Genomic DNA, 12,492 nt, shown 5'->3' with positions numbered 1-12,492 from the left:
AGAATAACTTACTGCTTGCAGTGAGGGGGATTTCTCTGTGCTTCTCCTGGCAGTTTTGGGAGCATTCTCTGCTCTGTCTTCCCCGTTTTTTCCAGTGGGGAAAGCTGGTGGCCTTCAGCTCCCTGAGGCCTTGCAGACCGAGCTCTGCAGCGTGTCCTTGCCGATGGTTCTTCTTGCCTGTGGTTTCCCCAAGTCCCGAGGCACTTCAGAAGCACGTGTGGCACTGGCTCAGATCACTCAGCTTCTTCCCTGTCATTCAAGTACACGAAGTTGCATTTGAGCCTTGTTTTCTGTGGAAAGGAAAATTTTGTTCTGAATCATTGCGAAAAGGACTAACAAAAAACCCACAACAAAACCCCACAAAATGACACAAGCCTTATCTCTTCCCTTTGGATCCCTTGGCCCGTAACAGAGCTCTTCTGCATTGTGTAGAAGGTAATTACTGCACTTGGTTGTGAAACGCTTGGCAATGTCGTCATGTTTGAAGTGATAAATGTGGATTACCGCATGTGTTGTTTTTTTCTGAGAGAATGATGGAGGCAGTGATGTTAGTGGGAGAATTTTTGTGCATAGCAAATGCTTCCTGGGCAGGACTGGAATGCAAAGCGGGACTTCTGCGCGCATTTACAGTGCTGGGATTCTCTGTAAGGCATCGTGCAATCATCCTCTGCGTTACGTGGCCACCCACACTTTCTATAGCAGGTCTGATTTTTTATGTAATGGATAAGACAACACAGCTGTAAAATGGCGATGCCAGGCTCTTCAGTATTGTGCTGTTAGTGCTAACTGCTGCAGAAAGCACAATTCCTGATGAGCCTGAAGTACCAGGCGAAATTAAGCTCCCCTTGATCTGGGTGCTTGATGTTGGCCCGAGCAGAAAAGCTGAGGCAGATGAGGGGAGTGAGTTCCTTGGCTCACTGGGTCGGGAGACTTGAGTTTGGGAAGAGTCAGCAGAACAGAAAAAAAAAACGGGGGCCGTGAATGGTGCGAGAGGGTGGCAGTGCAGGCAAGAAGATAGGAGGAGAGCAGCCAAGGAGCGCTGGGTGGAAGCAATCATCCCAACTTTATAGCAAAGAAAAATCTGGACGAAGAAGTTTAATGACCTCTGTAAGGCAGAGATCACTGCTTTGGCTTCCTTTGCAGCCTCTCCGATAGCTGGAATCTGAGTGGGTTGCTCGCGGAGCTCCTTCCTGGAGCCTGCCAAGAGGGGCTGAGAAAGTATTGCTTGGGATTTAGCCACGTTCCCCCCATCCCAGGAATATTCTGCTTTAATCTCCTCCAGCCTGCATCAGCAGTTTATTTTTGGAAAAGCTATTGTGTTCTCGAGTGGGGAGGCACACGAGGAAGGGGTCGCAGCTCTGTCTGAGCCCTGCTGTGCCCTGCTTGTGCCTGTCTGTGAAATGGGCGCAGCGCTGCTTCTTTCCAGCAAAGCCGAAGCCCACTTTCTAACCTTAAATTCTCACACGAAGCATTTGAGTTGTTTGTGTTATCAGTCTGCGAGCAGGAAATACCAAAAGAGGATTGTGTTAGTGCTGCAAGAATCTGGGGGTTGTGTGGATATTACGGGCTGGCTCTCCTCATCCTCTGGGCAATGCTCTGGGAGTTCATCGGCCTCCAGCCCTAACTGCCCCGTGGGCAAGCTGTCTCTAAGGCATTGAACTTGGACTCCAAACATCTGGGATCAGTTCTCAGCTGCTTTAAACTTCCTTTGTGACCTTGAGCCGAGATGTTTGTGTGTGCTGGCCCCAAAGCAGTGACAGTGCCGGTGTTGCTCATTGTGTCTTCTGCACCGAGCGTGTAAATACACTGGGGTGGCGATGGCCTTCAGCTGCCTGCACACACGGGGGTCCTGAAGTCTTTGGGTGCTTCTGTAACCCAGCTGAAACTGCAAACCAGCTCTGAAAACTCATTTGACTTGAAAAAGTTGGGTAGTCCTTCAGGGCAGTTGGCCTCTGCTGTAGCCCGTTGCCCCCAGACAATTTGGTGAGTAAAGTTACTACGGCCAGGAAGAAAGAAATGGAAAAGCAAGAGGACAAATATCCTCTTGTTTAAAGGAACTCTTGGGTTGGATCGTGACCTAAAGCAATGTGCTTTATTCAGCATTTTTTTTTTTTTACAAACAGGAAGCCTTATTTAAAAAGCTACAGCGCTTGCTGAGTCATGGAGCAAGAAAAACTGAGTGCAGGAATTAGTTCAAACAGAACAGATTTTGCAGGTTTTCAGAGCTGCTCTTGTATCGTTTGTGGTCAGTCTTAATTGCCTTCAGCAGATCAGGAGCGTTGCGTGCTACCCTGGTGCAGCAACAGGGAGGTGAAATCTGGGTGATCTCTGGAGAGGTTTGCTTTCGTAACACATGCAGCAAGTATAAAAGCAACCCCCCTGTGATGCAAAGGGCTTTTGGGGAACTGGGGGAGAAAAGAAAGCAAACACCAGTGGTAGTCGGATTGGCTCCAGACCTTCTCTGAACTTTACTGGGACCTGGTATTTACAGTGTTCTCCTTCCCATGCAGGGATCTGGTTTTGTGTTTAATTAGAAACAGCCCCAAATCGCACTGTACATCGATAGGACTTGGCTTTGTGCTCTGCTTCTCTCCACGCTGCTTCCATTTTTCAGATGAGAAGGCTGGGAGCTGGAAGGAGACCTTTTCCCAAGGCTCCGTGACGCAGCAGGGAAGAAAACCCTGGCGGCTTCGGAGTCGTCATCCCCGCACTGGCTCGGCGTTAGGATTTCCTGAGTTTTGTTCTGTCTTGTCTGGTTTTGCTGAAGGCAATGTTTCTGCTGCCCTGTTTTTGAATGACTTCCCTTCTGCCTTGATTTTACAAGGCAACAGGTCTGTCAGGAGATGCCATGAAGGTGAAATCAGACATGGAATATCCTGAGCTGGAAAGGACCCACAGGGATGGTTGGGTCCAACTCCTGAATGACTCAGTCCCTGACACTGCACGATCTCACGGCATCACACATAAGTGCTCATCTATTTTTCTTGCTTCATTTCTCATCTGAACCAGGAGGAGGTAGGCGCTATTCCTTACGTACTTGTCCAGGAAGAGTTCCCAAAGTGGGGCTGGCTGAGCAGGGCTTTGTGGCACACTTTCCGTATCAGAAAGCTTGAAACGCTTGCGGGAGCGATGTCGTTCCCAGGAAGCCTGGAGGCAGCTTGGCTGCAAGAAGTGCAAATCTGTTCTGCTTTGTGCAGGGGATCCTGGAAGGGTTCTTTGTAGACTGCTTCCAGTTGGGGATTTTCTCGCTGTATGTTCTCAAAATGTTGTCTCTGCCGAGCTCGGGGTGTCTTCCTTTAAATAGCAGAGCCCATTTGTTCAAGTTGTGTTCTGGAGACGCGTGCAGCTTTGAAGTGCTGCAGGCTGATTCAGGGATGACAGCAGGGTGGTGAGTGGCTTTCTCTGCCTTTTCTCTGAACTTTCCTGGACGGTTGAGTCCTGGCTGTGACCTTGGCAGATATTTACAGCTTTTACCCTGGTCTGCGTGCTGCACGTTAGGAGTTGGTAACCTCCTGATGCTCACAAAGCCTCCTGGTGCGGGCGGGTTCTTGCTGAGTTACTCCCATTGCCATAAACCTTTGTAACCTTCCCTGTCTAGTCTGAAAAGGTGAGACAAACTCTTCATTCAAAGAGCTAATCCCAAAGTACCCACCTCGTCTCCCATAGTGGTGGTGGTAGGGAGTGTTCCTGTTATTTTCCTACTATTTTGTTTCTGGGAGCTCTGCTGTGGTTCCTACAGGTAACGCCCGAGACGTCGTTCAGCTCATCCTGCAGATACACTGCGAGTGCTGCTCTGCAGGAACTGCGGGGTCTTTCAAAATAATCTTCCTGTGCTGATGTTTCTGTTTCTGCAGTCTGTAGTAGGCTTCTTTTCCTGTGTTTAGATCCCAAATAAGAAACTCAGGATCTTATCTTGGCCTGTCACTCTAATGCTATGCGTTGCGTAAATAAAAATGGGCTGGAAGATTTGGTTTCTGTGAAGTCAGGAGAACTTCGTGGTGTTCCTATGGAGCTGGAGAGGAAGAGGAGGGAGGAGACTGATAGACTCCCACTGCCGCCCTGACATCTGCATATAAATAGTTCTCCTCTTAAATCCTTTCCAACTGCACTTTTGGGTGATTTGACCTTTCTTTGATAAAAGCTTTCTGTATTTCCAAGACCGGGTAAGGGTGGGGTGGAAGGGAAGGATACAACAGCTCTGTTAAAAATATCTTCACATCCCAGCAGTAGACTTCTCCAGTACCCGGAGTTCAGTGTTGAACCTGCTCCATCGTGGACTCCAAGTTTTCTTTTCCTTTGAGTTGCTGGAGGGTGTTTTGAGGTTTTTGAGTACTCTAAAACATTAACCAGAAAATGCCTGAGGAGATTTTAGGGAAGTGTTTTCCTTGCAAGGAGGCCATGCTCTGGTGGAAGATGGCTTCATGGGTTCCACTTCCCATTCTTGCTGCCCACTGGATGGGTCCCTTTGAGCAAGTGACTTGGTTGATGCTGGTGACACTACTAATCCTGGTTTTCTTTCATAAATATTCCTTTCAGCTGAAGTTTAAATGGTGCTGGCTCTTTGTATGTCTGCTCTGTAGGTTTTGGAGCTCAGCAGCAAAATCCAGCTCTGCTCAGCATGTAAAATGGTCAAACCCTCTGGCCTTGGTCAGGTTAGCAGTGTGTGGGGGTGTGTGCTGTATTTATAACTGCTCCAGACTATACACAAGGCTTCTGGCACTAGCTGTAACCATAAATTGCCACTTTAAATCCAGCAATAAGTTGTTTGGGCCACCGCACAGCATGAGCCTGCTGCCAAAAGTAAACCAGGGGCTGCGAGTGACTCAGGTCCCCTTCGTGCTGAGGACTGTGCAGCTGGATGGGGTAAGGCATTTCCTGCACTCCATCCTCTAGTTCCTGGTGTCTCACATCTCCAGGACACAGTTCAAGCCATCATCCTGCAGCTGATGCTCGTGGCACTTGGAATGCACTGCGTGCGTGCGGGGACTTGCTGTTTGCTTCTGAAGCTCAGAGCGGTGAGCGGGGCAGGAATGCCCCTGGATAAACCTCCTCATCCTTCCCAAGTTGGATTTTGTGGCTTACTTCCCTGTTCCCCTGGATAAAGTTTCCCCTTAGCTGTGGCTCCTCCAGTGGAGCTCGGGGCTGTCTCAGGACTCCAGAGCCCTTTATAGTTGTCTGCTGGATCAGGCATCGTGCGGCGGAGAGAAACTTTCCATTTACTTTCCATTTCGCAGGGTGCTCGTGAATCCCACCTGAAATGCATTGGAGAGTGAGCGTGCTGCTTAGTTTACTCCTGAATTTCCGCTTGGTCTGCACAGGATCTCCACTGGTTTGGTGCCTTTCCTGCTGCTTTTATACACTGGCGTAGCGTTTTCTGGCTGGGAGCCCTCTGGTAATGACTTACTTTAGAAAACCCAGTAACTGCTCGGGCTGCCTCTACCGTACAGTGAGCTGTGGTGATTACGTGCTGGGGAGGAAATGAAGTGATCAGGGAAGGCCTGCTTCATGGGGGGGGGAGAGGAAACAGTTAACTTGATTTAAAACCAATTACACTGGGGTTTAGGGGGTGCTGTTAACTTCTACCCTGAGTTTCAAAACAAAATAAAGGAGCAAAGTGTACCCCTTTAGGGAAAGAAGGGTTGTCTAGGCTTATAAATCCTGTATAACTCTTGGAAGTATTAAGTTTGAAACAGTCCAGCATACAGGGATGGATGGGTTGTGATGGGGAGGAGGGTGTTGAGGACAGGTTTGTTGGCTTTGAGGAACGTGACCATGATGGGTTGGGTTCGTGTGCCCTTTCTGGATGAGGACGGTCGCGCTGGTGAGGGGTGCCTGACCTGGTAGCAGCAGAACCCAGCTCCTTCGGCAGCAAGGTTGAGAGCAGAGCCAGCTTCTTGCACGCATGTTCCTGCACTGTTTTAAATAGGACACTGTGGAGGGATTAGAGGGCAGATTAATCCTGAAATCCTTGGTGTTCGACTTCTGAACAAGGGAGGGAAGTGTTTGCAAAAGCTCGGAGACCACCTACTTTTTCGTATAGACTGCTAACAGTTGTCAGATGGAAATGAATTTTGGGCGGTATGAGGTCAGTGTGGATCCACGCTGGTGACCAGGAGCAGGCTCTGCATCCCACAGTCATCAACTCACACCTCTAGGGACTTGGCATGGGGGTAAAAAGGCTTTCCCAAATTCATCACAATCCTTTGGAGGGGTGAGAGTTGGGGTGGGTTGATGGCTTACTTCTCTTGTGGTCAACTTTAATAGACACATCTCCCACTGAGGATGCTTTTTGGTAAGCACGTGTGGCTGAAAGATGCCTGGAAGCGGGGGAACATGGGAGCTCTGATTTTAAAAAGATTTTAACAACTTGTTCTGATAAAGCATCGAGTAGTGGTCGTGCTGTGTGCTCTGTGACGCTAACCCCTCTGCTGGACGCAGCGCTGTGCGGTCTGTTCTCTGCGTTACTGCTCTTAACCACGGCTGTCCAGCAGCCACCAGTTTGCTTCCAGATAACCAGCTCGGCGCGAGGAGTCTGCTGAAAGTTGCCAACTGTCCGTCTGTTTGGTGTATGCCTAAGTGTTCCCTGTACGTTTTCTGTCTTGCAGCATCTGGAGAGGGCCAAATGTGAACTGCGTTGACAGTACTGGATACACTCCCCTGCACCATGCTGCTTTGAATGGCCATAAGTGAGTCATCTTACAATGCCTTTGGTCACAGGGGTTACGAGGCGCTGTACAAGCTACGGTTTGTGTAATTCACTCACCGATCTAATGCTGTTCCCACTGAAACGTGGCCGTGGTGCACCACTACACCATCTTCAGGACGAGAAGTGAACATCAGTGCAGCAACGCTATAGAGGCTTTTGCTGCTGCACAGTGTGAACATAAATCTTTATAAAAATTTGGCAGAACGCTGAGGTTTTCAACCACCCTTTTATTTATAAACAATTTGGATAAGTTATAACGAGATACTAAAGGTGGCTTCTCCAGTAACAGTCCTCTGCAGTCTGTCTGGTGTCCAATGTGTTGCTGTGCCTGCACCACCTAAAATTTGCTTTTGTGTGTTATTACATTTGAAAGTAACTCTGGTCTTCAGTGTGGTAAATCTTGTTTTGTTCACTGCTACCTGAGGTACTGAGAAATTGAATAGAGTTAAAATCTTTGTTCATCTTCATTGTGCTGGTGCAATTTACTTCTCACCAGAGTGGCTTGTGGATGACTTCAGTGCCTGTTCAGCTCCATTAGTATGAAGGTAGCAGAGATCTTCCCTGGACTCAGTAGTCTTTAATTTCTTTCCTTGGGCAGCATTGAATAGGAATGCTTTGAGATCACATTTCAAGAGGATCTCTGAAATACATCTGTTCAGATGAATTTTTTGTACAGTAGTCTTACTGGGGAATGTAAGCTGCGAGACGAGGACTGCATATCTTATGGACTCGAGTCTCCTTTTCTTGCAGGGATGTGGTGGAAGTTCTGCTGAGGAACGACGCGCTAACCAACGTAGCAGACTGTAAGGGCTGCTACCCTCTTCACCTGGCAGCCTGGAAAGGAGATGCAGACATAGTGAAGCTCCTCATCCACCAGGGACCGTCGCACACTAAAGTGAATGAGCAGGTTTGCGTATTTTTCTCTAATGCTCCGTTGAACCGTTTCCCTCGAATGGAAAGAGAGCTGACTCCTGACCCTCCCGAACTAGTAGCAGTTGTTATAAAGTTAATTGCTGCTGGGATAAGGAGGGCGCTGCCTAAAGCAATGCCTCCAGGTCTGAGTTAGTGGTTGAATCCTGGTGAGGTATACGTGATGGTTTATACAGAGAGCTGTAAATGTATGTCAAGAGAACCCCTCAGCACCTCGGAAGTATTCTCCTGCTTTCATACTGGGCTTCTAAAACTAACACAGTTTTTCCTTTCAGTTGCTGGATAACTGAGAAGATTTCTAGTGCTGTCAAAGGACACATTGGCTCCCTTCTTTTGGGAACTAATCGAAGCAGCTTTTAGTCTGTGTTTGGCCATGCTCTCTTAGCTACTCTCCTGGCTTGCCTGTAGCACTTGCTCCAGTTAACTAATTTGTAAGTCATAGGATAATTTTAGCTCTACCCCACCCCACATAAATCCCTAGCTTAATCTTAATGATTTTTTTCTCAATCAGGCAAGAAAAACAACTTGTAACTTCCCTGTGGCAGTCAGCAGGTATCTCATAATTCCAGGGGAACTTCTGACACGCTACTGCGGGAAGTCCCAAATAATTCTTTTGCTTAAGACTTTAGATAAGTGAATTGGTTGACTGAATGAGGCCAGCTGAGCAGAGCTTAGTTTATGGTTCTTCCCTGTGTCTAGGGCAGATATCAATAACAGGTTCAAATCAGATGATTAAAGCTACAGGGGCCCTGGGTTGTGCCCACCCTCAGGGAGGGATATCTCCTGTCCCATGAATCAGCTCCTAACCTCTCAGGTTTTCATCCAGGTGGAGGCAAGTAAACCAAAATAAGCCTCTGCCTTAGTACCACAAGGCTAAAAACGTGTATCCATTCAGGAGTTAATTCACAAGTAGGTCAGATACTCATGGCTCGAGGTTTGCAGAATCTGTCAAAGTTGAAGTGAACATCTGGGAGCTGCGAGTTTCTGCTGTTTAATCTTGATCTGCTGTGTATACTTTTTCAGAAGCCGAGGAGCAAACTCCCCCTTCACGGAGTCGGGTTTAGGAGTCCCAATTCTGCTTCCAGCCATGCTTTGTGGGGACCAGAGTTTTCATGCCCAGGTGTTCTGTTCTGCAATGTAAAGCTTGAGGCACCCGAGGCTAAATGGCTGCTTCTGAAGCATCACGAATTGAAAAATATAGTGGTAATGCTAATCACTACCACTCCTCAATTGAGCAGGAATTACTAATAGTGTGTGTTTTACTGTCTTTGTTGATAGCTTTCCAGCTTGGAGCTGTGCTTAGTAATGCATTTGGGCACAGCTGCAGGCATTCAGTCTGTTTAAATGGATTTGAGAAGTGCAGTAAACTGTTTACGATCAATCTGATAAGAATTGACTGAGGGCCGTGAGTATGAACTGCTCTGCTGTCGGAGCAGGACAGGTGTATGGGAAACCTTTGCAAAAGATTAAAAGCTTAGTGTAACCCTTCCAGGTAATGTTTCATTAATGTTTGTTTAGTAGGAACCCTTTTAAATGATAAAAGTCAGTCGAGTAGCCTGTGCTGCTCGAGTCCGGAGTCTTGTAAATGAAATGCACAGTGGTTCAGGTTACAGGAATCAGCTGCTGGAATGGCTTCTGCTGTTAATAGCTTTGACTGGAACAAGACGCTGTGTTCTGTCACTTCCACCCCTTGGGAGTCACCCATTGCTTTGTTGCTATATCTCACCCATTTCATTATCACATTTTTGTTCTTTTTCCTCTTCCTTTTTGTAGAATGCTCTTGAGATCAAAGAACTCAAAAAGTACGGCCCCTTTGACCCATATATCAATGCCAAGGTGTGTACTATGCTGACAGCATTTCACTGCATCATTACTCCAAGCTGCACTCGCGTGCTTCCAGGTGCAATGTCATCCAGTTGCAATAATACCTGTTCAGTTTGCAGCTGCTTGGGGAAAAGTAAAATGCAAACATTTATTTACTCTGGGTTTTTCTCTTCAAAGCAGTTATAGAAACATAATTTAAGGGAAGCTTTTCCTTACTTTCCTGGGGGCTCCTTCATTGCTTAGCCTTGTAGGACTCACGGTGATGGTCAGTTTGCTTGATTGGGCTGGATGACTTCCAAAAGGTAATGTTATTTCAATTCAAATGCTTTAGGTATTGTTTCATGTGCTAATGTTGCTGATAAATGCAAAGAGAAGGAATTTTTTTTCCTGCTTAAACATGGATGCGTTTTCTCTGTGGGCTGTTTGGAGTGATTCTTCATGCCTTTTCTCCTACAAAATGCATACTGCTGTATTTGTTGTTTGAGTGGACAGTTAATTCTTTCGGTGGTGGCGGGGAGAAGGGACGGCAGTAACGCTTACACCTCCCTTCCCAAGTCCTTCATGTACCGCTTATTGCATCAGTCTCTTTTGGTGTGAAGTCTGTTGTGTCGTCTCACCCTTCAGCCCTGGTCTTCTGTTCCTGTTTTCTTGCCTGTTTTGCTCCTCTTGCTTTTAGTTGTTCCTGAGCTACAAAAAGGCATGACATCAGCACTTACGATGCACTGAGGCTGAGCAATTGAGGAAGCAAGTAAGAAAGTTCCTGGGGTCACTTGTTCTGTCTCCCAGTGCGTAGATGGTGGTGTTTTCTCAGACACTCACCATTTTTCATTTTTATTTATAGTGTTGCAGCAGCCCACTGATGGCATAATCGTCTGCTGATTTATCATGGGATGCTTCTGCTCTCAGCCACCATGCCACAGTTGCTTCCAGCCAATTATTTTAGACTCAGCCATCCGTGACATATTTATGTCTCAAAGTTCAGTTGAAACTTTCACTCTGCTTGATCTGCAGTACCTTAAAAACATGCTCAAAATTCCTGAGGTTGCTAACCGCTGGGAGTTGTTTTTGCAGACTTCTATTTCAGGAAATACTCCAGCGCATACCTCTTCAAGTGCAAACACATTTACATGAAACTCATCCTTACCTGTGATTTTGACAGGAATCCAGCTGGGAATTTTGTGGCAACAAATGTCTTGTGGAAACGTATTGTAGCTGAGTGGTTGGTTCAGCTGGCTGAAGGGGAGCTCTCGACTGGCAATAAGGGAGTAAAATCTTATACACTAGCACTAGATTGTTGAATGAGGAAGGAATATAAAGACCAAATTGAGGTAGCTTTTTGTGGACTGATGTTTACAAAGTATTATTTTTTTTGACATTTGCATTTTGAACTTGCAGGACAGTGTTCAGGATGGCTGTAGTACTCTCAAGAGCAAGGCTCATGTTTTTTGAAATCAGAGCCTTGGTTTTAAGGAGAGATGGCTTATATGCTAACTGGTAGGTCTATCATAAACTCTGACCAGCTTACTGCTGGTTTCTGACCACGTTTGAAGAGCATGTGGAGCCATACCTGTGCAACCCTGGATGTTTTCTCCATAGCATGGCTGCAGGTGGGAGAACCAACAAATGTCCAAGTTCAAAGCCTGACAGTCCTGGCTTAGCTGGTGCTTCCAGCTTCTCAGCTCCCCTGCAGGATGGGATTTCATTTAGAAATGATTGAATCAAGGTGTTTCATCTTCCCAAACATTTTGGGATATTTAGAAGAGGGGGGGGGAAAAGCATTTCTATATGGCTGGATGTAGATTAAATTGATATCCTGGTCAGGAAGAGCTAAAAGAGCCAGAAGCATCTTATTCTCCTAAAAACTGCAGGAAATAACAGCTTCTTTTTGCGCCCCTTCCTTTTCAACATCTTTTATTTAAATGGCCTCTCGTATGCCTGTTATGGGCCTGAAGGACTTCTGAAAAGCAAATGATAGAAGCGAAGTTAAGAGATGGAGCTGCAACTGTGCTCCATTGACTCCTGCTACCTCGGATCGGGCTATTTAATTTGTACGAAGGACCCAAGCAGCTGAGCAGAGCCAACGAGGCAAAAGCTGTCATAGAGCTCAAGGAGAAATAAACTGCACCGCACAAACTACCTTTGTCTTCTTTAATTGGAAGCAAATGATTCATGCAGATTTGGTTTAAAGTGCTATAAATCTAACTGGTCTGCTGAGAAAAGTGGAAGCCTACCATCTGGAGCCTGCAAATGAAACTGGGCAGCACAGCCACCCGCAGAGCTCCCGAGAGCTTGTTGGACAAACGGGGCTCGTTTTTCTGCAGTGCTCGGCATTGCGGGGCACCTGGAGGAATGGAGGAGGCAAATGGGTGCACAGACACAAACCCTCCAGGGAAGCCTCAGAAGTGGGTTAGGTGGGACTGAAGGGGTCACACAACCTCTTCCGTGCCCCAAGGCAGGATCAAGGCTGCCTAAAACATTCCTGGCTGGTGTTTGTTCAACACTGTCTTAAAAGCCTCAGAGTGGCAACACCATAGTCTCCCTTGGCAGCGTATGGGAGCATTCAAACCTTTGCAGGGTAGAAAATTAGAAGAGTTTCCCATGTATTTTAAATAATATCTGCCTTTCTTTGATCAAAGCCCTCCTACAGTGAGTTAGGAGCAGGAGCATGGACAGATCTGCTTTCATGAGCTGTGGATGCTCCGCTGCAGCGTGCGATGAGCGTAAGGGCTGTGGCATGTGGTGTCTGGTTACCAGGGCTCCCAAAATGTGATGGGACCCATCTGAAAGCAGAGGCATTTCTGCTTCTGTTCCCGCTTTGTGGTCTGTAGGCAGGCATCGGATGAGGCCCAGCTTCTTGCTCCCAACTGTGAATGAGGCGGGTGCTGGGATTCCTGCAAGAATGCAGCCCCTGGGTCCTATTGAGCGCTCTGTTTTTCTAAGAAGTTTTGAAATGTGAACCCTTGTGCCTTCTGGCTGCTGGGAAGGAATTTTCTTTTTCCATCTCAGATAAATACATACACTGGATTGTTGTG

General features: G+C 47.1%; 1 protein-coding gene across 5 annotated transcripts in view; it reads left to right on the top strand.

Moving 5' to 3' along the window:
• ANKS1A (ankyrin repeat and sterile alpha motif domain containing 1A) overlaps nt 1–12,492 on the top strand; it is a gene marked incomplete at its 5' end in the record, with an annotated part of 106,543 nt that overhangs the window by 20,192 nt on the left and 73,859 nt on the right. For 4 of the 5 annotated variants that reach the window (XR_014319004.1, XM_082778289.1, XM_082778288.1 and 1 more), the window contains 3 exons: nt 6,606–6,686; nt 7,457–7,613; nt 9,410–9,472. Coding sequence is in view for 4 of the 5 variants with exons in the window: in XM_082778289.1 (XP_082634415.1) it covers nt 6,606–6,686; nt 7,457–7,613; nt 9,410–9,472 (301 nt within the window). The remainder of the gene's footprint in view (nt 1–6,605; nt 6,687–7,456; nt 7,614–9,409; nt 9,473–12,492) is intronic. The other variant, XM_082778290.1, reaches the window with a different exon arrangement.

Source organism: Aythya marila (assembly GCF_965140915.1).
Source record: "Aythya marila genome assembly, chromosome: 24".
NCBI lineage: Eukaryota > Metazoa > Chordata > Aves > Anseriformes > Anatidae > Aythya > Aythya marila.
The sequence above is the reverse complement of the archived record's forward strand: the minus strand, read 5'-3'. Positions and strand labels throughout refer to the sequence as shown.